General features: G+C 34.1%; 3 protein-coding genes across 3 annotated transcripts; 2 read left to right on the top strand and 1 right to left on the bottom strand.

Annotated features, from left to right (window-relative positions):
- Nucleotides 1–706: 706 nt before the first annotated feature.
- xcl32a.1 (chemokine (C motif) ligand 32a, duplicate 1) lies at nucleotides 707–2,420 on the bottom strand. Its single transcript, XM_056467636.1, has 3 exons — nucleotides 1,845–2,420; nucleotides 1,387–1,498; nucleotides 707–1,259 (listed from the first exon to the last, which is right to left on the bottom strand). Exons 1-3 carry the CDS (start codon nucleotides 1,912–1,914, stop codon nucleotides 1,061–1,063), a joined length of 381 nt encoding a protein of 126 aa, XP_056323611.1. The 5' UTR covers nucleotides 1,915–2,420; the 3' UTR covers nucleotides 707–1,060.
- An 11,428-nt stretch (nucleotides 2,421–13,848) lies between these two features.
- On the top strand, nucleotides 13,849–14,812 carry ccl34a.4 (chemokine (C-C motif) ligand 34a, duplicate 4). Its single transcript, XM_056467635.1, has 4 exons — nucleotides 13,849–13,970; nucleotides 14,051–14,165; nucleotides 14,244–14,324; nucleotides 14,421–14,812. The coding sequence occupies exons 1-4, from the start codon at nucleotides 13,895–13,897 to the stop codon at nucleotides 14,563–14,565; spliced, it is 417 nt and encodes a 138-aa protein (XP_056323610.1). The 5' UTR covers nucleotides 13,849–13,894; the 3' UTR covers nucleotides 14,566–14,812.
- A 3,950-nt stretch (nucleotides 14,813–18,762) lies between these two features.
- On the top strand, nucleotides 18,763–20,566 carry ccl34a.3 (chemokine (C-C motif) ligand 34a, duplicate 3). Its single transcript, XM_056467628.1, has 4 exons — nucleotides 18,763–18,838; nucleotides 18,918–19,032; nucleotides 19,124–19,210; nucleotides 20,415–20,566. Exons 1-4 carry the CDS (start codon nucleotides 18,763–18,765, stop codon nucleotides 20,470–20,472), a joined length of 336 nt encoding a protein of 111 aa, XP_056323603.1. The 3' UTR covers nucleotides 20,473–20,566.
- The last annotated feature ends 2,468 nt before the right edge of the window (nucleotides 20,567–23,034 follow it).

The following is a 23,034-nucleotide window of genomic DNA, read 5'->3' as shown; positions in this document are numbered from 1 at the left end:
TGGGAAAAAAATAAACAGAGGGGCTAATAATTCAGGAGGCGCTAATAATTCTGACTTTAACTGTAATTTGATTTAGGTATATAATGTATATAGATAGCTGTAGTTCATTTGTCTGTTTAAGACTTGTTGTTGACATTTACAACAAACGTTCACATCTTTAGGGGGTTTCATGTATTCATTTTGTCCTACAGTGCATGATAGAATTTAGTCAGAAGCCTTTGATTTATCATTGTTTGATTTCTTTTATTGCTCACAGGTGGTTTAGCTACTGTACCGTGCTGATATGGTATATAGATAGTTTAGATGCTGAACTTTACATTGTGGTAGGAAAATAACTGTTAGCAAAAGAATCATATACATTTATATAAACTTTACAACAACAGCATTACGCTTGTTTATTTTTATTTATATATAGTTACATTAATTGAATACATGCAGTTCAAATGGCTTGATACAAAGGATTTTAATTTATTTTACAATATTACCTCTACTGTATGTACAAGAATACAGGATCACAACAAACACATTAGACCAATAAACATTACAACATAGAGCAAAAAGTACAAAAGCACTCTCAATGGGTGCTCCGCCAAACAGTAAAAGGTGCACAAAAAAAAAAAAAAAAAAAAAAAAAAAAAAAAAAAAAAAAAAAATATATATATATATATATATATATATATATATATATATACAAAAGGGTGGCAACACCAAAGCTCCAAAAGTATAGCAATGTATTAAAAGAAAAAGGCTGACACAAAGTGTGTAACGTTTCGAGCACACAGCTCTTCATCTGTCTGAAATGTTACACACTTTGTGTTAGCCTTTTTAATTTAATAAATAGATTTTTTTGAGCTTTGGTGTTGCTGCCTTTTTGAATATATATAGTTGTTATTTTAATAAAAATATTTTGTAAAAATATATAAAATAAAAAAAACTTTAATTTCTTTATTATTACATTTAAAAAAAACTGTTCGATGTACAATAAAGTGCATTTTTTTCTCAAAAGAGAAAATCTTTAAAAAATGCAAAAGTGATACTGGTCAGTTCTAATGGTGATTTTTCAGGTCTGTTTTTTAATCTGTGCTGATACCCGAGCCGTATTTGTCGTTGATGTATCCTTATGAACCACCTTCACTGATGGACGGATTGTAATGTTTGACTGACGTCGTTTTTTCTTTCCATTCAGGTGCTTCATTGCTTTAATGGCCCATGGTGAAGTCGGATCTGAGCAGATTGTGACTCCTTTTATTGTAAGAAATCTACACAATGAAACACAACATATAATATTTCAATTCACATCATGGGTCACAAAAGATAAACTAAAGTTTTTAGTCTAGATTTAGTTTGTGTCTTAATAATACAAGATAAATCTGAACATATTCTTACCTTACAGCATGTACAGGGAACAAAGGTTTTTGCTGGATAGTGTAGCTACGCAGATTCGTGTGAGGAGTTTTAGTATCTGTAGTAGATAGACAGCCGGTTTTATGTGTGTCTTCTGGAAATAAAAGCAGGACATTAGTTTGGAGCATAAACCACAAATTACAAAAAAATTATAATAAAATAGAAATATAATTATCAATAATTCAATATTGCGTCCAGTTGCAACACTACAACCATTATACTGTACACTGAAAAACATAATTCAAAGACGATTCCTTGGATTTACAAAAGTCTTTTAAGGTAGGTGGTTGTAAACAATTTGTTCGTGCTAAATTGAAACAAACAAATTAGGTTGAACGTTACTAAATTCAATTTGTTTGTTTAAATTCAACACAAATAAATAGTTTGCAACAATTTTGCAGACAACATTTTTGTCAGTGTAAGTAAAGTGTTAAACCCACCTTGTACTGAAGACGAGACCAGAAGCCACAGCAGAAGAACTGCGGAGAAACCTGACACATGCAACTTCATTTTCCAGTTTGTTTGCCACCAGTGATGTGACCCCCTCAAGAAAGACTGCGTCTATTTAAGCTCAGCCCTGATCTAGGGCTAATGGAAGAACACCCCCTCAATCAGCTCCACTGTCATGCCACAACAGGTTAAAAACTGAGTAATACCAAAGCCACTAACCTGAACGCTGGCTAAGGGCTCACCATGTCATTCATTCAAAGTTGTATAATTACATAACGACTAGCCAAAATAACTATTTAGAGACAATAAATGCCACACTCAATGAATAGATAAACAAATAAATAAATAATTGGCAAAGAGCTTCTCTCTATATAAGTGGCCTAATGATAGATGTTTATGTATGTGAGTAGCTTTCAAAGTCATAAATGTCAACTTCTAACAGCATCAACAGAGTTGTTTAAAAGAATGTTCTGCAAATGCATTAATAGTATCGTGCATCTCTTACTTTGAAGTTGTACTTTGCAGGATTGAATCTGGTTGTTGCATTTCCTGATTTTCTAGGTCATGGTGGCCTTTTCTTTTTCTCAGACCACAAACTGAGGGTCTTTATCGTTTTTCAGTTGTCAAGAAGGCATCGTATCAGATCTTTGTGGCTGAATGCAAAGGTTATGTAAAAAGCTGACAATTTTTTTGGTCAGACTGTTTACGTCAATTGTATTGATTTTAATCTCTGTAAAGTATAACAGTTGTGTTGAGTACTTTGGGCTCCACGAAAGACGAAAACATTTCTGCTGAGAATGGGAAGGTGAATTTATTTCTACAATGGTGAAAGATAAGTGCATTTGCATGTTGTAAAATGAATAAAGATAAATAAAAGTACAGCCGTCTGCTTTAAAAAAGCCATTAGTTGACTAATTAATATGTCAGTTAACATGTTGCCTTAAACTTAGTAAGTAAATGAACTACTGTATGTGCATAATTATAGAAAATAAGTCATTCATTCATTCATTCATTCATTTTCTTTTTGGCTTAGTCCCTTTATTAATCTGGGGTCACCACAGCAGAATGAACCGCCAACTTATCCAGCATTTGTTTTACGCAGCAGATGCACTTCCAGCTGCAACCCATCCCTGGGAAACACATTCACACTCATACACTACGGACAATTTAGCCTACCCAGTTAACCTGTTCCACATGTCTTTGGACTGTGGGGGAAACCGGAGCACCCGGAGGAAACCCACCCGAACGCAGGGAGAACATGCAAACTCCACACAGAAACGCCAACTGACCCAGCCGAGGGTCGAACCAGCGACCTTCTTGCTGTGAGGCAACAGCACTACCTACTGCACCACTGCGTTGCCGAAAATTAGTCAACTTAACAATTTTAAGTTACAACAGTAAAATTAGTTTGTTGCATTTAAGGGTACTGGTTTACTCCCTTAAAGTAAAGTGACTTATTGCTTGGGGCATCATGGTGGCTCAGTGGTTAGCACTGTTGCCTGACAGCAGGAAGGTCAAGTCCCAACTGGGCCAGGAGACCTGTGAATATGAATATGAATATGAAGTTTGCATATTCTTCCTGTGGTTCCATGGGTTTCCTCTGGGTGCTCCGGTTTCCCCCACAGTCCAAAGACATGTGTAAATGAAAGAGTGTATGGGTGTTTCCAAGCACTGGGGGTTCATGAGTTATTTATGTCATTCACTACATAAAACAAAAAAGCAATTCACTACATAAAAAGAGTAATTGACAGTTCTTTCTGCTGTGGCGATCCCTGATAAATTAGGGACTAAGTCAAAGAAAGTGAGTGAGTAACTAATTGCTTTTTACTAGTGACCGACATCAGAGTGCCACTGACTGGATGTGTGCTACAAGCAGAGAAACAAACAGCAGAGAACTCACGGAGAGTAGCTATTCAGTCACAGTAACTTCACTCGAATAATGACATTTGCTGTTTGTTCAAACTGCTTATTGAAATAGAGCTGAAACAACACAACTCTTGAGTTCTTTGAGGAGACAACTTAGACCCAATCCCAATTCTATTTTTGTACCACTACCCCTTCCGCTTGGCCCTTAAAACTGAGTGTGAAGGGGAAGGGCTTCAAAATTTACCCCTAAGAAATGAGACTGCACTACAGCACCTGCACATGTCTTCATACAGTATGTCATCTTGATCTCTTGCTTCATGAGATCAGACGATTGGGACTGCTGTTGTTATTCCAGTTGTGTTATTTTTTTTGGTATTTATCTTCAGGAAATCACTGAAGGCATACAATATGTTATCATAATGATCTAATGTGGCAATAAGATCATAACTATACTGTGCATACACACCATGGCCATATTCATCAATGTAAACACACCAAAAATATTCTTGGAAATTTTCTTACCCCTTGGTTTCGAGTGTAGTCCTGAAAAATCTTCGTTCTAAGGGCCATTCACCCTTAGCCCTGCGCCTTCATGCTAAAGAGAATTGGGACACCCCTACCCCTTCACGGGAACGCGCAAAACGAGGGGGAAGGGCTAAGGGGTAGAATTGGGATTGGGCCTTAATTGTTTTATGTTCAATCCACTTAAATTAGTAAAAACTAAATTAACTTAATTCCTTGATGTTGTCACAAAACAAATTGATTGTAACAAAGTAAAGTCTGTGAGGTCTTAAATGACACACTGCTCTTTTGTACCCCTAAAAAATACTAAAGAATGGCGGCTGTGAGAGATGTACATATTTATAATCATGCCTTCTCCAGCACAGGAACTGCTTCATGTGTTTAGAGACATGACATGGAGACATGGAGTGAAGCGGTTGCGCTTTTCATCATGCTAGTGACCTCTTCAGACTTTAAAATCTCCCCATGAGCAAGGTGTACACACAACTGTACCAGCTCTGCTACTTCACCCTCCAGTGTATTCATGTTCACGTTTGGCCAGCGAAGAAATTAAATTGGTCGTGCACAACTGAGTCTGGTTTCTCTCAAGGTTTTTTTCTTCACTTTCACCAATTAGTGAAGTTTTTTTTCCCTCTCCGCTGTCGCCACTCGCTTGCATGGTTCGGGATCGGTAGAGCTGCGCATCGTTGGATTTGCTCTTCAGTGTTTGGACTCTCAGTAGTGATTTTTAAACCACACTGAACTGAGCTAAACTGAACTGAACTTAAACACTACAAACTGAACTACACTGTTCCAATTTACTATGACCTTTTAAGTGAAGCTGCTTTGACACAATCTACATTGTATAAGCGCTATACAAATAAAGGTGAATTGAATTGAATGTTGCTAACTTGGTGATGTTGTTCTCCTCTCTGTCCTCCTCTATAGATATGAGGTATGAATCAGTCAAAAATCAAAGAAGGCCTAGTTAGATTTCCCAAAAAAGTTATCTTTGGTGATGTGTTTCAAACTGCCAAAAATTTTAAATTTGTTTGAAATGATGCCATTTCAGTTTGTTTTTCAGTTTAATTTAATGTATAATGGACCTTATGCAACAGTTTGCCTTCTGATAAAATTGTCAATTGATTTTACTTGTTACAAATTTTGTTTATTATTCATTCATTCATGTTACTTCAACTTAGTCTCTTTTTCAGAGGTCACCATAGTGCAATGAATGATTTTTGGCCATTCAAGCTGCAACCAAGTACTCGGAAACACCCACAGACATTCATTCACACACACACTAAGGGCATTTTAGTTTATTCAATTCACCAGTAATGCATGTCTTTTGGCTGTGGAACCAACCAGAGCACCTGGAGGAAACCCACGCGAACACGTGCACATGCAAACTCCATACAGAAATGCCAACTGGCCCAGCTGGGACTCGAACCAGTGATCTTCTTGGCACCTCATATGATCTACGCACTGCAGGGTACATTGTCAAACATTGTTGGTTGCATCAATTTAAAAGTTTCAAAGTAGGGTAATCAAGACCTAAATAAAAGGTCTCAGTTAGAAATGCAATATCTGCTTTTATTATATGTCGTTTTTTTGATGGACAGACCTTTGCCTCTGGGATCTTGATCCTAAAATGGTTGGTCAGCAAAAAATTGTTCTGTAGAAACTCTTTAATGAAATGTTCTGTCATATATCATAGTCATAAATCTTTTGGTTTTTCAGAAGAATGAGACTATGTGAAATGGGGAAGCCCAAAAAAGGAAGGCAGAAAATAAAAGCAAGTCTGTTAAAGAATTAAAAAAAACAAGAAAAAAAAAAAAAAAACGGACAGTAGGCAACATCCTTTTGCAGTATTACAGTAATACGCCAATTCCTGAATCATGACTGTGCACACAAAATACAAGAGAAATGTGGGTTAGTGTGGGGGTGAAAGTGGAAGGTTTACTTTAAACCACATTCCCCATATTTTAACACTTCGATTGAGGTCAAACTGTGAACTTGAGCTGTGAACTGAAGCAAAACCATAAAGCACATTTAAGCAGAAATCTTGATAAGGCCATCATGCCAGCCACTAGTATGTTTTTTGGTGAGAGGAAGCACTCAATAGCCTCTAGATAATTTAGTCGTTCCAGAAGAAACATAATGGCAACTCCTAGCAAGTGAAACAAGAAATCTTTTTTTTTTTTCTAGGTCGGAAGAGTGCAGTGGCCTGATTTGGTGTGCCGGAAGCCTTGTGTGCTGCTGAGCAAAACTCATGTGAGACTCTAAAGGTACTGTATGTGAAGCATATGCTCTCCAACCAGGCTGAAATCACAGGACACTCACGTAACAAACTAATGTCATATGCTAATTAAAATTTAACATGTTGGTATAATTATTACACTGACCTATACCTACAGTACATCATTAAAGCAGAAAATAAATCCGTTCTACAGTGCTTCCATAATTATTAAGTTTTAATTCTGATCATATTTTTCTCAAACACACCGTACCAATTCCAAGCCATAAAAAACATCATAAATACTAATCATTTTGTATAAACATTAATAACCTTGTTAACCTTGTTAACCTTGCACTTGTTAACCTTTCAAGGTAGAAGTCAAGTTGAAGGGACCAACACCGTTTTTCTTGTACAAGTTTAAAGAGTTTATCTTACAGAATTTGTCAGTAAGTTAGTTTTGGGACTTCACTTTTAAGTCCTCGCTGCACAAAAATGCCTTTCTTACTCAGATTTTTTGTTTTGTTTCTAGTCCAAATATCTAAAGATTCTTAAAGCAAGAAGCATTTTATAAACAAGCAAAATATATTGTCTGGTTTTAAGAAAAAAATATGTTAAAATTAAGTGAGTTTTTCCTAAAAAACAAGCCAAATCATCTGCCAATGGGTTAAGTAGAATCAAAAGGAAATACAAGATTTTTTTCAATTGCTTGTTTTAAGGAAAAAACTCACTTAATTTGAGCAAATTATTTCTGAAAACAAGCCAGTATTTAGCTGATATTTCTTGTCTAGAAAATTTATTTAAGAATTTTTGGATATTTGAACTAGAAACAAGAGCAAAAATCTAAGTAAAGCATTTGTTTGCAGTTCTGCTCTTACCCTGATCTGTCCATCTTTTTTATTCATGAAGTATCAGCAGCTCACTCTATCATTTCATCTCCATTTTGTTTAACCAGACTTAAATTGCCTAGTCTCACACTCTGTCAATGAAACAGATTTCCGGTCCCAGTTAAGACATTAAACATCGATTCTAAATGATTATGTTCAAAATTATTAGCAATTACTAAGAGTTAAGTAGTTACTTGGGTGGGAAATACAGTATATGTTTGCATAATAATTATGTATATTCTATGTCTTGAGAACCTGCATAAAAGATTAAAAAAAAAAAACCCTGATGTCAAAGTATCGATGGGTAATTAAAGAACATCTATTTACATCCTGTATTTTCCAGTAGCGGTTTACCATATTCCCAGTGAAGTCTAAAAAAAAAAAATGACAGACACATAAAGTATTGCATCCTCTTTTTTAATGAATGAAGTCATGGCTTGTACTCAGAAGTGAAAGTGGTGGTTTCCAGAACCGGATAGCTAAATTGTGGTAAAGTCACATGGATAATTAAGATAGTGAGTGCAAGAAGCAAATTTGAAACAAATATATATTCACAATGCGTATTGCTACAGTACATTAAATCAACAATCTAGAGATTTTTACCATGGTAACATGTGTTTTTACTGCCTAGTACAATCAATATGACAGTCTCTAACAGCCTATTACTTAAATGTTGACAGCAATAAAAAAAAGTCAATATACACTGTAAAAAATACTGGGCTCCACACTATTCCTTCATGTGGTCCAACTCAACTGTTTTTACCAATGTAAGTGAGCTGAACATAAAACAATTAAGTTGTAAAAAAAAACTCAGGAATTGTTTTGCTTCAGGTTATTTCAAATTAGAAGTCTGAACAAGCAGCAAAAATCTTTTTTTGTGTGTGTGTATCTGCAAGCAGCAAATCAAAATTAATACTTTGCATTTTACAAACTGTGAGTAACTAGAAACAACAAATAATACATATAAATATATTTCTAAATTAACCTTCATACTGTATGTAAGAGATAGATGAAAAGTGTTTGCTCAGAGTGAATAGAACATACCGGTGACCTTGCAGTCTGTTCTATAACTCATTTTCTTTACTCAGTGATCTGAGGTGATGACATGACATGATTTTAGGTCAAGTGACGACTATAAAAGTGTAGCAAGTGAGTGACTGGAAGTCATGTGCAACTCTGATGTGAGTCATTTGCACGCTGTATTTGAATAAATCTAATGATCTGGGCCTAAACAAAAAAAACTTCACCTTAATAAATACATGTAAGCTGTAAGACTGTCGAAATATTTGTATAATAAAATAATATTTAATTTTAAAAATATTATTTACAGATTTTCAAACCCATTAACCCACTTTGGCTAATTAATTTAACCTCTGACATAATACTGTGATAATTATATAAGACTATGCAAGGTAGGTTGAAATACGGTTGTCTATAGGGCCAAGTGGTACCATTTATTTCCTTTTTAGATTTTTTAGACTTTGTTTTAATAGTGAAATTTAATTTTAGTAAACAAAAAGCAAATCTAATTCAGTAAAATGATGAAGCGTATACAGTTTTTAATAAAAAGTACATTTTAAGGCTCATTTTCGTATGTTTCACTTTAGTTTGATGACAAATTCAGTTTTAATCTTTTTATAGGTTTTATTTTAATGAATTAATTCAACTATACTAATATACTATACTAATCCAACCATGCCTCCCACACACCCCACTTATTTTTATTACTGTTTTTAAATATAATAAAATAAAGTAATGGTATTGAGAGATATGTTCTACTGTGCAAAAGTGATATACTTCTTTCACAGGTGCTTAATAATAAATCAGTCTATTATTTTGATTGGTTTTCATGAAGACCTTTCATTTTCTTTATTGCCATGAGAAACGTTTGTCTCAACTCCAAATGCTGGTAGAGTAAATTCAGGATTCGAGGCTAAATGTATTGTCTCCCGCAGGAGAGATTTGTTTTAAAAAAAGTTATGCTGTACACAACCACCACAACACAACACAACGTATAACATACACATAAAAAAAAATCACAATCCTACACTGTAATAAATTGCCAGAATTTTACAACATGTTACTGTAATTTTTACAGTAAATTACAGTCACTTTACAGGTGACACTTTACAGGATTTAACTGTTAAATTTTACATATTCAGATTGTTTTTTTTTTGTGAAATTATGGCAGGCATCGTGATTACAGCAAATAACTGTAAAAATGGCCTCATTTTTTGCACCTTAGTTATCGGAATTCAAACACTATTAATAGTTCATTCAACATTGAAATTAATACACATTAACTTTTATGCTAGTACAGGTACTTTTTTGATGTTCAGAAATATTTACAGAAATATTGTTATTTTGAAGTACCTCACAGTAATTTACTGTGAATCTACATACAGTACCTTACTGTGAAAGTAATGCAATTATTAGCCAGTAATTTACTGTCAATTTAAGGTCAGATATTTTACAGTATAAAATACATCTTAATATAATAACAGTTCTATTAAAACAATAATTTAAAAATATAATGTATACCCACTGCCCTTTGTTTAGCCAACCAATGCATTTATCTTAATCTTTTGAACAAGATTGACATTCCACATCCATGAAATCCATTTATTTATTTATCTATTAATTTTATCAGTTTATTTATGTTTTATTTATTCTTTTATTTCCCAGATTCTTTTATTCCGTTCGCATTTTCTGCATTGAATAAATCATACAGCCCTAAATGTGGTATATAAGACGGTTTCAAAATGTGTAACCCAATGGAAAGCAACTGCTTTCATTCATGTTCATGTACCTTCATGACGCTTGTCTTACCTAAAAAAAAAAAAGAGGTCAGGATGGAAAGTACGTACAAGGGTGAATATCCCACCCGAATCATTCATGATCTGAGTGACTCTCTCTTACTCAATGATCTGCGAGTTCTCCAGGAGCTTCACATCCTTCCTCTTTTCTGCTCCAATGAAGATCTCCGGCCACAGGAAGCATCTGCTAAGCCCAAACTGGGATCTCCGTATCACGCGTCTATAGACATACAGAAAAAACAAATACATTTTTAGGGAACACTTTAGAATAATGGTCCATAGTTAATGTTACACTATAAAACTCTAAGATAATTAAACTTAAACTGTTTGAGGAAACCGATTATGGCAAACCATTTAAGTTTTGAAACAAATTGGGTTGAGTACTGTAAACTAAAATTTATATTGAGTCATGCACACATATATTATTTGTCAAAATCATCAAACATTTAGAGTATTACTAACTTAAACATTTTAAGTTCAGTTATCAATAATAATAATAATAATAATAGTAAAAATTCCTTACATTTATAGAATCTCCTCATTTACCACCAGTGTGCAGCATCCACCTGAATGACGCTACTGCTGCCATATTGCACCAGACCGCACACCACACACCAGCTGATTGGTGGAGAAGAGACTGAGAGGTGAAGCCAATTATGATATTGGGATGTTAGGAGGCCATGATGGCCAGAGACTAGTGGGCAAATTTAGTCAGGATGCTGGGGTTAAACCCCTACACTTTTTCGAAGAACATGCTGTAACATCAAATCGGAGTGAGTTCAGTTAATAGAACAAATTAAGTTAAAACATTTTGGTATTGCTTCTAGCTGGGGCCCCACTTTGTGGGGAGGGCTTGGGGAGTTAAGATGATTCTAAGGGCCCACGTCCTTTTGGCACCCCCAGAGTTAATATTAGGGGGCCCAATCAAACCGGCAGCAAAGACACTAAACCCGCACCACTTCCCCCCTAGCTTCCGCGACCCCCCCACCATCCACTCTTCACTTTCGTCTATGACAACATCCCACCCCCTTCTTCACCTTGTCCGCGACAACCTCCCACCTTCATCTTCACTTTCGTCTGTGACATAATCCACCTCCCAAAACAAGTCTTCAAGAATGTTGTCATGAGACCCATACCAGCTTATAGCATTAGAGTTAACACAAGAAAAGTAATTAATTATTTCATAACTCGTTAGGTTCTGCTTAATATAATCATTTTATGAGTTACCATGACTCATTTTCAATAAGTCAAACATTATTAAAGTAACTTTTTAAAAAATTATAAGTTAATTATTTAATTTACTCATTTTCACTGTTGGGTTTTACAGTGTAGGTAATGTATTTACTAACATTAACTAAGTGTGAATAATTTTTTCCTCCAGGTGCTCCAGTTTCCCTCACAGTCCAAAGACATGCGCTATAGGTGAATTGAATAAGCTAAATTGGCCGTGTATGAATGCAAGAATGTATGGGTGTTTTCCAGTGTTGGGTTGCGGATGGAAGGGCATCCACTGCGTAAAACATATGCTGGATAAGTTAGCGGTTCATTCTGCTGTGGCGACCCTGATAAATAAAGTGACTAAGCCGAAAAGAAAATGAATAAATGAATGAATAATTTTGTAAAGCATTTATTAATCATAGTTCAACATCAACAAATGCATTATTAAAATCCAAAGTTGTGCTTGTTAAGATTAGTTAATAAGGTAACATGAACTAACATGAACGTTATTTAACTTAAATAGCATTATCTAACGTTAACGAAGATGAATAAGTACAGTAATAAATGTATTACTAATTGTTTGTTCATGTTAATAAATACATTAATTGACATTTAACTAATGGTGCATTATTTTAAAGTGTCACCCATTTTTATCTATATATTGTTTAAAGTAGGAATTCTCAACTGCTAGGAGGCAGCCCACTAGTGGGCCTCAGCGATCCTGCAGGTGGGCCGCGAGATAAAAAATGTAACTCTCAATATTATACTATAATTTCTGGATTTCATTATTAATATGCTATATTAAAAGGACAGAAGTAATGCACTTTCTCCTGTTCTCTGATTGATTACTTTAAAGTGCAAAAAACAGCTTTATGATCACGTCTGCAACTAGTATGCCTAAGTCTGTTAATTCACAAACTATGTGAATGAACTACTATCTGCCGTTTCTACAGATTTAGGTTGTTTTACTCTATTTTACATTTGTCTGTATATTTTTGACTTGTAGATATTTAATAGTAGTGTGGGGATGGTATACACTTTAACCCAAAGAATGACCAGTCTGTCAGATGAAGAAGAGCCGGAGTCAGAGATTCAAATAATTAAAAAAAAGTTTATTGAAGATAGTTTGCAGTTTCATCAGCAGAAGCCAGTTTCAACACTCGCAATGAGTTCCTAGGCTGCTCTGCTTACAATAACAACTCAACATCAATTATACTCTCACATAACATCATTAACTGCGTCATACATATACTGTAGGTGTTCAAACCTGACTGGTTAAAACACAGATAGACTAGGAAAATTTCCACATGGGTGCGTGCGTACAATTCTGAACAATATCTTAAGCATAAACGTCAGACATCCACTTGACTGTTTAGAGCTGACTCCAAACTTGTGAATTGGATCCACAATCAAATAGAACACACACACTTAAAGTATAATCTGTTTCTTACCCAAGGCTGAGTTTACTCTCAGCCGTCTTTATCAAAACTGGTTAAAAACCGGTATAATCTACATTCAGGCAGTTATATCCTTACTACACAAAGTCTATCTTGAATAAAAGTAGAATCACTTTAAAAGAATTAACAGTAAATATAGCAAAATCACTTTAGACATTTTAGATAGTATTAACTCATAGAAATAATAATAGGAACAGTTGTTTCCAGTCCTCAGCCCTTCAGTTCCACTCGAGGTCTCCGTGACCTCTGACCTAGTTTGGTGGCTCATGAAAAAGTTACACATAGACAGGCAAATGCACTGAACATTCTTACATAGAGCAGTGTGTTAACCTATTCATTAGTTAAAATCATTTAAAAGTTAAATACTCATTTAAATAATAAAATAATGATATTTAATAAAGATAACGAGAAACAGGATGATGCAAAAAGGATAAATCGTTGATCCATGCTGAGACGGATTGGAAGATATAAATCTGAATCCTTCAGTAGATATTCAGTCAGTCCAGTTTAAAACAGAAGCTGGTCTTTTGCAATCTCCTTGTTGACCTGTGGTTCTCTTTGAATCGGTCTATAATTTGTCAATAAATAAATGTTTAAATGAGCATATCATACAAACATTTTAAAGAAAATGTCAGACAGATGGGCTTTCAAAAATTGATTGGAGAAAGAAGTGGGCTCTGAAGTGAAAAGGTTGAGAACCCCTGGTTTAAAGAACACTGGACTAGTGCATGAAAAACTACAAACCATAAAGAACAGAAAATAAAATCTGCATTATTTCCTCACTGAATGATGCTCTGACTTTCCATCCATTCATTCAGTGCAGGATTGCACCATCAAACATCCGGAACAAAACCACTGAGTGAGCATAAACGCAGAGGGGTGTTTCTCCAGAAACTCTAAATGAAAAAAATGATGAAAAATGGCAAATCTGTCGTAAAACGTAAAAGACCTAGTTCCTCATTTTGACTATATAAAAAGGGTCAGCGCAAGTGAGATTTCAGTGAGCATCTCCACCTCTGCATTAACAGAAAACTCCAGAACATCCACAGAGAACGCAACATGCAGCTCAACCAGAAGATGATGATGAGACTTGCTGCCATTGCTGTCATTATGTCAGTGATGATCATGAAGACGAGTGAGTATCTGCACTATTTTACTCCAAAAAATAATCTGTGTGTTGTCTGAGACATCTAATCAAACTCATCGGTTCATTAGATGGACAAAACCGGTTTGTTCAATGCTGCACAAGCGTCTCCACCAAGGAAATCACGTTGCCTATAACCGGATTCAAATATCAGAGGAGAAATCCTCCATGCGTCAAAGCAGTCATGTAAGCATTTACATAAAGAATATCTCTTTTGACTGATTCAAGTATACAATATATCTAAATGTGTTTATTCTTTGCCAGTTTCTTCACAAAAGAGGGCGAACAATGTATTCACTGGAACCAGAGCTGGGTTCGGGAGAAGATCCAGGAGCTCATAATCTCGTAAGACTGAAAAGTAGAGTTTGGTAGAAGTATTAAGTGTATCGACCTACTGTAAAGACTGTGTGTGATCATACTTATGTGTTATGCTTTATTCAGAATGGAGAAAATTAACAGCACTGTTTCTACACCGCTGAAGATGAACAGCACTCTCTCTACACTTCTGAGGATCAACAGGACTGTTTCCACAGCTCTGCAGATGAACAGCACTCTCTCTACTCCTCTCTCCACCTCATCTTCTTAATAAAAAAACTCTAAAGATGTTTAAACTGATCAAAATGAAAATAAGTTCTGCTGAAATAAGTTAACTTGTTTTAAAAAATGCTGTGGATGCTTCATGCTATTTATTGTAACTTATTGTATTGAGAAATTGTATTTATTTGGTATTTTAACAATTTAACTAAAAGTCATGTATTGTACTGTACTGTACTTGAATTGTATGCTTGTCATCCATAAGTTATGTTACAATGAAGAACTTGTACACAGACAAATTGTGTTTAAATAAAGTAGTCAGTAAATCTTAAAGCAGTCTTTGTCATATTATATTAATCGCTGTATAATAATGCTCTATAAAATGACAGTTTAATAGTTGTTGGTATTATATGATTAGATTTTTATTTCTTTATTTATTTCTTTATTTATTTATTTATTTATTTATTTATTTATTTAGCATTACAGATGTATAATTATAACTTTAGAAGAATATTAAGCTTAACAGGTTGTGGTTATATAAATAAGTAAATGAACAGTATTGGGCAGTAGTGTCGCTACAAGTAGTGATGCTAATAGCTGAACTACATTTGCGTACCTTGGCTCTAAGCATCAAAAAATAAGGTCAAGAATCTTGGTGTGATTCTGGAGTCAGATCTGAATTTCAATAGTCATGTCAAAGCAGTAAGTAAATCAGCATACTATCATCTCAAAAACATTGCAGGAATTAGATGCTTTGTTTCCAGGGAGAACTTAGAGAAACTTGTTCAAACTTTTATCACCAGTAGGGTGGATTACTTTTATGGACTCCTCACTGACCTTCCCAAAAAGGCAGTCAGACAGCTGCAGCTCACCCAGAACGCTGCGGCCAGGATTCTGACCAGAACCCGGAAATGAGAGCACATCTCACCTGTCTTCAGGTCTTTGCACTGGCTCCCAGTTACATTCAGAATAGATTTTAAATACTATAACTTGTCAATAAATGACTAAATGGCCTAGGATTGCAATACATCATCGATATGCTCACTGAATCCAAACCTAACAGATCACTCAGATCTTTAGGATCAAGTAAATTAGAAATTCCAAGAGTTAATAAAAGCAGGGTGAATCAGCTTTCAGCTACTACGCTCCCCACTGCTGGAATCAGCTTCCAAAATGGATCAGATGTGCTCCAACATTAGGTAAGTTCAAATCAAGACTAAAAACACATCTGTTTAGCTGTGCCTAATATAATATAGCAATTTAATGTAAATACAGTATTTAAAATTAAAAAATACTATAGTGTTTATGAAAAACACTATAGGGAAGTAATTCAAATACTTAGTTATATATAACCCTATATTGTTTTATATTCAAATTTTTTCTTTTTTTTTTTTGCTGTTGTAAAATAATGAAAGTATGTTAATTACTATTAGTTCAAGATAGTTATTAATAATACTATATTATGTATTAGAACGCATAATTCATTAACAGAGTTGTAAATACTATATATTTAATGTATGTATATATATATATATATATATATATATATATATATATATATATATATATATATATATATATTACATACATATCTTTTTTTTTTTTTTGCTTTATACAGTATGTCCCTTTACTAGACATTACTATAGTATTTTAAATGTGCAATACATGATTTCTTGATTTTTTTAATTTTTTGTTTTTGCTGTCTAGTAAAACCCACGCGAACGTGGTGAAAACATCCAAACTCCACACAGAAACGCCAACTGACCCAGCCAAGGCTTCATATGGGTACATCTATTAATCAAATTATTTATCACTTCAGTCATTGATTCATATTTGGGCTGTGCTCTCTTAATCCTAAAACATATGTGTTTTAGACAGCAGCTTTACATTTAACCGGAGAGGAAATGGCCACCCTGACTGAACCTGGTTCCTCCGAAGGTTTTTTCTTCTCTTCCGTCAATTAGTGAAGTTGATTCCTTGCTACTGTTACCTCTGGAGCTGCTTTTCAGCCCAGCAGCCATTTTGATGTCTATAATAATACTATTGTAATAACATCACAAAACATGTCAAAACTGCCCCTTTGACTACCAAAACAATGACTCAAAAAGTATTAAAATGTATCAAAAGTTTTTATCATCTGAAAGATTGATTACAAGTGCCAAATTAACATTGGATTTTGTATCTCTACAATGCATGTAACCTATCTTGATGAAAAAAACAACATCAACTGGAAATCTTACACAGAAATAAAGATGACGTGACATATTTCAGTTATTGCTTGATTGAATGAAAAATTGACAACATCACTTCATTTTGTAAAGAGATGATCCCAAGATATCCATAATCCTGCACCAGGCAGTATTCTGTGGTCGTCATAGAGGGGTGGAGTGCATGAGACTGATTCCTGAAAGACCACCGTGACAGACAAATCCTCGCATTGATCGTTTGGACCAGCCTGACCCTCTGCAGCTTCTCCACGATGGACGTCCAGCTTCTCCAGCCTCCGGCACCTAGACTGCAGCTCCACACAGAAAGTTTGGCCAGAAGAATAATGATCGTGCCCTACAGAGCCTAGTTCCTCTCTAGGTTTTTTTTTTTTTTTTCCTTTGTCAGTTAATGAAGTTTTTTTTGTTTTTTCTCTCGCCACTGTCACTACTGGCTTGTTTGGATCTGGACTTGTAGAGCTGCGCATCGGTGGATTTGCTCCTCAGTGTTTGGACTTTCAGCAGTGAAACTTAAACCACACTGAACTAAACTAAACTTCAACTCTAACATCTGGACTTTACTAGAACTATGTTAAGCTGCTTTGACACAGTCTACATTGTGAAAAGTGCTATATAAATAAACATGAATTGAATAGAATTCTTCACATGTGTTGTTTTTCCTCTAGGTGGCAGTACTCTCTAATATTAGTTATTCTCATTAAGTGACTTGAAACAGTTTTCTTGATGCATTACATTTAAATAGTCATCCTTTTTTCTTTAATTTTGATTTTGTAAAGCAGCTAAGGTGGTTAAACACATTCGACTCTTTTCTGAGATGTTTGACAATAGACCCTTATTGGTATTTATCTGGAAATTTTGAAAATTATTTTCAGACTGGACATTTGGGTAAATAAAGACAACCTCAATCAATAGGTCACATTTTTCAAGTACGTTTTTTTACCAACTTTAACATAACGGTTGGGTTTGTCTGTATTTGACTTTTTTCCCCATTACTTTCTATTAGTAATGTTCATTTGTGATTTGTGTCTTATATTAGACTGTATATAATAATACATTGTGTGGATGAAAAAAAAAAAAAGTTTTCTTCTTTATGCCAACAATTATTAGAATATTCCTTGAATATTTTTGATATATTTACTTCTCTAATAGCAATGTGCTTTTCTAACTTAATTTGGGAAGCTTTAAAGTCAATTTATCTCAACCAAATATTGCCACATCCTAACAAACCAATGCAAAACGTAATTATTCAAAGACATACAAAGATTTCTATTTTGCAATATTTATGTTAAATAAATAATATAATTAGCATTTAATGAAGTGCAATCATACCCAGTGATAAAAAGCACCAGATTTAAATGCATGGTTGTTGAGGTAATCATCAGCAATTAATTATATTCAGTTTATTTATTTATTTTATTTATTTATTCATAATGTTTTTATTTTTTTACATTTGCTTATTGTCATCTAAAGCTTTGTAGTGCAATTTCGAAATTTACAGTTCATTCTAACAGCTTTAAGAAGCTGCAATGCAGTGGAAATATTTGTTTTTAAGACCTTGAATGACAATAAAATCAAGTTTTGACCATTAAATTACTAACAGTCACTGCTAGAAAGATACATAACTTTTCTTTTCCTCATTGATGTTCCCACACCTTATTTGATGTCATTTGGTGACCAAACAACTTGCAATATCCATGGTTCATTGTCCTCAATGAAGTCAGGCTTTTCACATGACCAAAGTACATCCCCAAACTTTCTCCGAAAAATCACTGCATCACTGCATTTTTCTTTTCATCCATCAGTTGAGCAAGTGATTGCACCATCAAATATCCGGAATAAAATCACAGAGTAAGCATATCGGAGGGAGGGTGTTTCTCCAGAAACAATCATGAAGACGTGTGCAATTCCTGTGGAGAGTCTGACCTTTGGTTCCTTTTCCTGATGACACATAAACAGAGCTGATGTGATTGAGATGTCAGTGAGCATCTCTACATCTTTGCATTGAGTGAATCAATAAACACAAAATGCCGCACAACCAGAAGATGATGATGAGACTTGCTGCCATTGCTGTCATTTTGTCAGTGATGATCACGGAGACGAGTGAGTATCTGCAATATTTTACTTCAAGATTCATCTGTGTGCTCTCTGACACATCTACTCAATTTCCTCTATCCATTAGATGGACAAAACAGGTTTGTTCAATGCTGCACAAGTGTCTCCACCAAGGAAATCACATTGCCTATAACCGGATTCAAATTACAGATCAGAAATCCTCCTTGCCTCAAAGCAATCATGTAAGCATTTTTATGTTATGAAGAACATCTGTTTTTTATCTTTATGACTCAATTGTTGTTACTAAATCTCTTTAACTTTCTTGGCTAACAGTTTCTTCACAACTGAGGGCCCGAGATGCAGCCACTGGAAGGAGAGCTGGGTGAAGGAAAAAATCCAGGAGCTCAAAAGATTTCAAGCGTTTTCAAGTCACTGATGAACGGGTTTCCTATCTTGGTATTTAAAAAAGTCTATTCCTGGGAATTTTTTGTTTTGTTTTTTGTTGTCCAAGTCAGGGAATATCAGGGAATTAGTAATTTTTTTAATTGTTATGTTTCATTTTGTTAAGGTTATTCTATTTTTTCAGCTCTATTTAATTTGTTTCTTACTAATCTGGAAGTCACTTTAATTAAATGCAGTTTTTTCTTCCCGAAAATCTAACTATATCAATTATTATTCTCATCTTGACTATTAACGTCATGCAAAATAATATTAAATCTAAAATCTTTTTAACAGTATACAAAGCACAACAGCAGCTTTTTTTTTTCCATTCCTTATAGGGCCAAGCAGAATCTGCAGACATTTTTTACTATGTGAAGAATTTTGTAAAAAAAAAAAAAAAAAAAAAAAAAATCCAGGAATTTATGCTGAATAATTTTAAAGTATCGAAACTAAAAACATAAAATAAATAAAAAAAATTGCTTTTAAACTTTCATTTAATATTTACAATGTAAATCCAAATTGATTCACTTAATGTGTAAACAAAGTAAGTCTCTTACTGTATATAATGTATACTAATAGACAGAAAATATTGCTTTAGAAAGTTTATTGCAAATATAAATCATATGTAACGTTTTCATATTAGTTAGAAACTTTACTGAAAATAATTTAAAAACAGAATAAATATAAATTTAAACACATTTACACAAGTAAATAAATAGACTTAATGACAGGAAAAAAATCTTGGGAAATCTGCGCATTTCTGTGGACGCAGTTTTTGTGTGGGCCTACTTATAGCCTATGGGTAGGTAATGGAAGTTCAGCTTTTTAGTCAGAGTAGTTTAGTGAAAAGTCAGGGAGAGTGGGAAGATTGATATGTGACCCTGGACCACAAGTGACATTTTTTCAAAATTGAGATTTATACATATCTGAAAGCTGAATAACTATGTAATAGGAAAATATTTTGCAGAGAAATAACTGTTTGAATATTCTCAAACTGAGGGTTTACAAAATCTAAATATATAGAAAAATCACCTTTGAAATTGTCTTAATGAAATACTTAGAACGCTGATTACATATCAGGGTCACATACACTGATGCAAGAGTTTTACTGACATTCAGTTAAAATGAAAACAGAAAGAGAGAATGAATTTTTTCAACATTTATGCCATCTCTTTTTTTTTAGATGGGATGAGAAGATGAACAGCACTGACTCCACACCTCTATCAACAACCACTATTTAAAAACACTTTGTACATGCTTATAGTTGGCAACATATTTGAATTAATTTAAATATAGCTGAGTTTTTGTGCAATGTAATTAATTTAAATGTATTTATCCTCCATTCACTGTGCCTCTACTTTATGATTCAGCCATTTCTATTAATGAATAAATGTTATGTTTTACACAGCTGTGTCCATGTCTTTCTATGTCCTCCATCATTGTGTAAAAAATGTGTGAAAACCAATGTATTTATTTATCAATATTTATCTGATTCCTGATTGTACATTTAGCCAACAATCAAAAATAATAATAATTTGATGTTGTTTAAAACATTTAAAATGAGCTAAACAACACAATTTTTAAGTTCAATCCACTTAAATTTGTTAAGTTAACTTTAGTGATTTTGTTGGGACAACGTGAATGAAAGACAAATTGTGCTTAAATAAAGAAGAAACACTAAAGTATTTTAAAATCAGTAAACCTTTCTTCTAATTCACATTAGACACCTTAGAACTGAACCTTATAAATCAGAGATGCCCAAACTAGGGCTTGAGGGCCAAAGTTGGCCTATGGTAACCTTTGATTTGGCCCGCCATCCCATCCGGGAAGAAAGGAAGAATAATGGTGATGTTTTGTTGTTTTATTGTTAAAAGTTAACTGAAATTATATGTTTCAATTAAATGGCGGATTTTGTCTAAATGTACAGTCACCAGACATTTTTAATTATTATTTATTTATCAGGATCCCCATTAGCCACTACCAAGGTGGCTGTCCTTCCTGGGGTCCATTGAACACAAAACAAAATTACATTAATACATAACAACAAAGACCAATAAAAACATAATGCAGAGACATAAACAATGCAGAGACTTTGGTGAGCTAATCAAGTTAAGGCACATTCTGCTCGACTAGCGTGTTCAGCATTGAACTCCATTGTGTTATAAATGTGATTGTTTGTGTTTATGTTTAAAGTTATCATTTAAAAAGTTATACTGCATTAGATAATATGACTTAATGTTTTCTATTTATTTTGAAATATTATGAAATAAATTAGGTAATTACCCATGGCAACTTTGATTTAATATAGTTTGGTATATTTCCCCTCGACCCACGGCTCTCAATGATATTTGGGTTTGACACTTGAAGTTTGGGCACCCCTGTTCTAAATAAGTCATTTCTGACATTGAAACACTAAAAAAAGCCACCATATCACCACCATTATGAAATTAAGTCCTAATTGATTTGCAGCTTCCTCAATTTGATTGGCTTGTGTAGTCATTTCAAAAAATGAAATAGACACATGCAGCATGAACACATTCTCCAACTGTGCTGTCATCATGTTAACATGGAATCACTAAGGACTTTACCAGCAATTGTTAAATTGCTTCAGTGACATAAACAACAGTATTGAAAGTGAAGTCAAGGACATTGTATTAACATTTTTTAAGTGATAAAATAAAGTACACTTTTTTAAGTACACATGATTGTCTGGTGTACTTTACTTCATTTCTAATTTTTCTTACAATGGAAAGCAATGGTTACAGGTTTTCAGCTTTCTTAAAACATCTTTAGTGTTCAGCAGAATAAAGAAACTCATAAAAAGATGCCCAAAGTAGGGCCTATTGGCCACAGTTGGCCCATTGTAACCTTTGATTTGGCCCACCATCCCATTTGAGATGAGAGTGGGTAGGAGAGGAATGGGGCAAATGCCTTTAACACAGAGATTGTCATTTTTAATTTGGCGTAACCTTTTTTGTTTGTTTTATTGCTGAGATACAAAAAAGCAAATTAATTAAAAATCTGTCACTCAACAGATAGTGGACTATGCAGAAGAGATCAGCAAGGCAAAAACCAATGTAATTATGTTATAAATGAGATTGTTTTGTTTTTTACTAGTCATTTTTAAACATTATTAAATAAATTAGGAAATTACCCATGGTAAATTACCCCTCCGATATATACCTTCGGCCCACTAGCCTAAATCAAGTTTGGTTTTTGGCCCTTCATAAGAAAAAGTTTGGGCACCCCGTCATAAAGGATTGGAGTCACTTAAGGGTGAAAGAGTACATTTTTATTTTTGGGTGAACTATCCCTTTAAGAATGACCTTTGTGTAAGGTAGGCTACATATGCAAATGCTGTTTGAAATACGTTTTAATTTATGTAATCGACAGTAACAGCAAGTTCACCTGTAAATTGTGAATTCACTATTTATGCTTTGGTTGTGTAGCCTATGTGCCTAAAATGGTAATAAATTGAAGGAAACAAGTCTCTGTAAGTTAGGAGGGCGACATGCTACTGTTATGTCTCTGATTATTCTATTTTGAATAATAAATAAGCTCAAGTAGGCTATTGATATATAGATTTATTATTATTAGTTATGTTTTAGCAATCTTTTCTGAAGCAAGGAGGCAGTTTGCTGCTACGATTTAGTTTTTATTTTTATATAAATAGCAATATATTTCATCAGAAAAGCCGTCAATCTGGTCACGTGGTTACATGCACGAGCAGCGCTCAGTAAGCTTGTTTGAACTTGAAGCGGTTTCGGGAGGCACATTACTTTACCGCTTCATTCGCTGTGAAT

This window comes from Danio aesculapii, chromosome 2 (genome assembly GCF_903798145.1).
Source record: "Danio aesculapii chromosome 2, fDanAes4.1, whole genome shotgun sequence".
In the NCBI taxonomy this organism is placed as follows: domain Eukaryota; kingdom Metazoa; phylum Chordata; class Actinopteri; order Cypriniformes; family Danionidae; genus Danio; species Danio aesculapii.
Note: the sequence above shows the minus strand (reverse complement) of the source record. Positions and strands in the feature narration are given on the sequence as shown.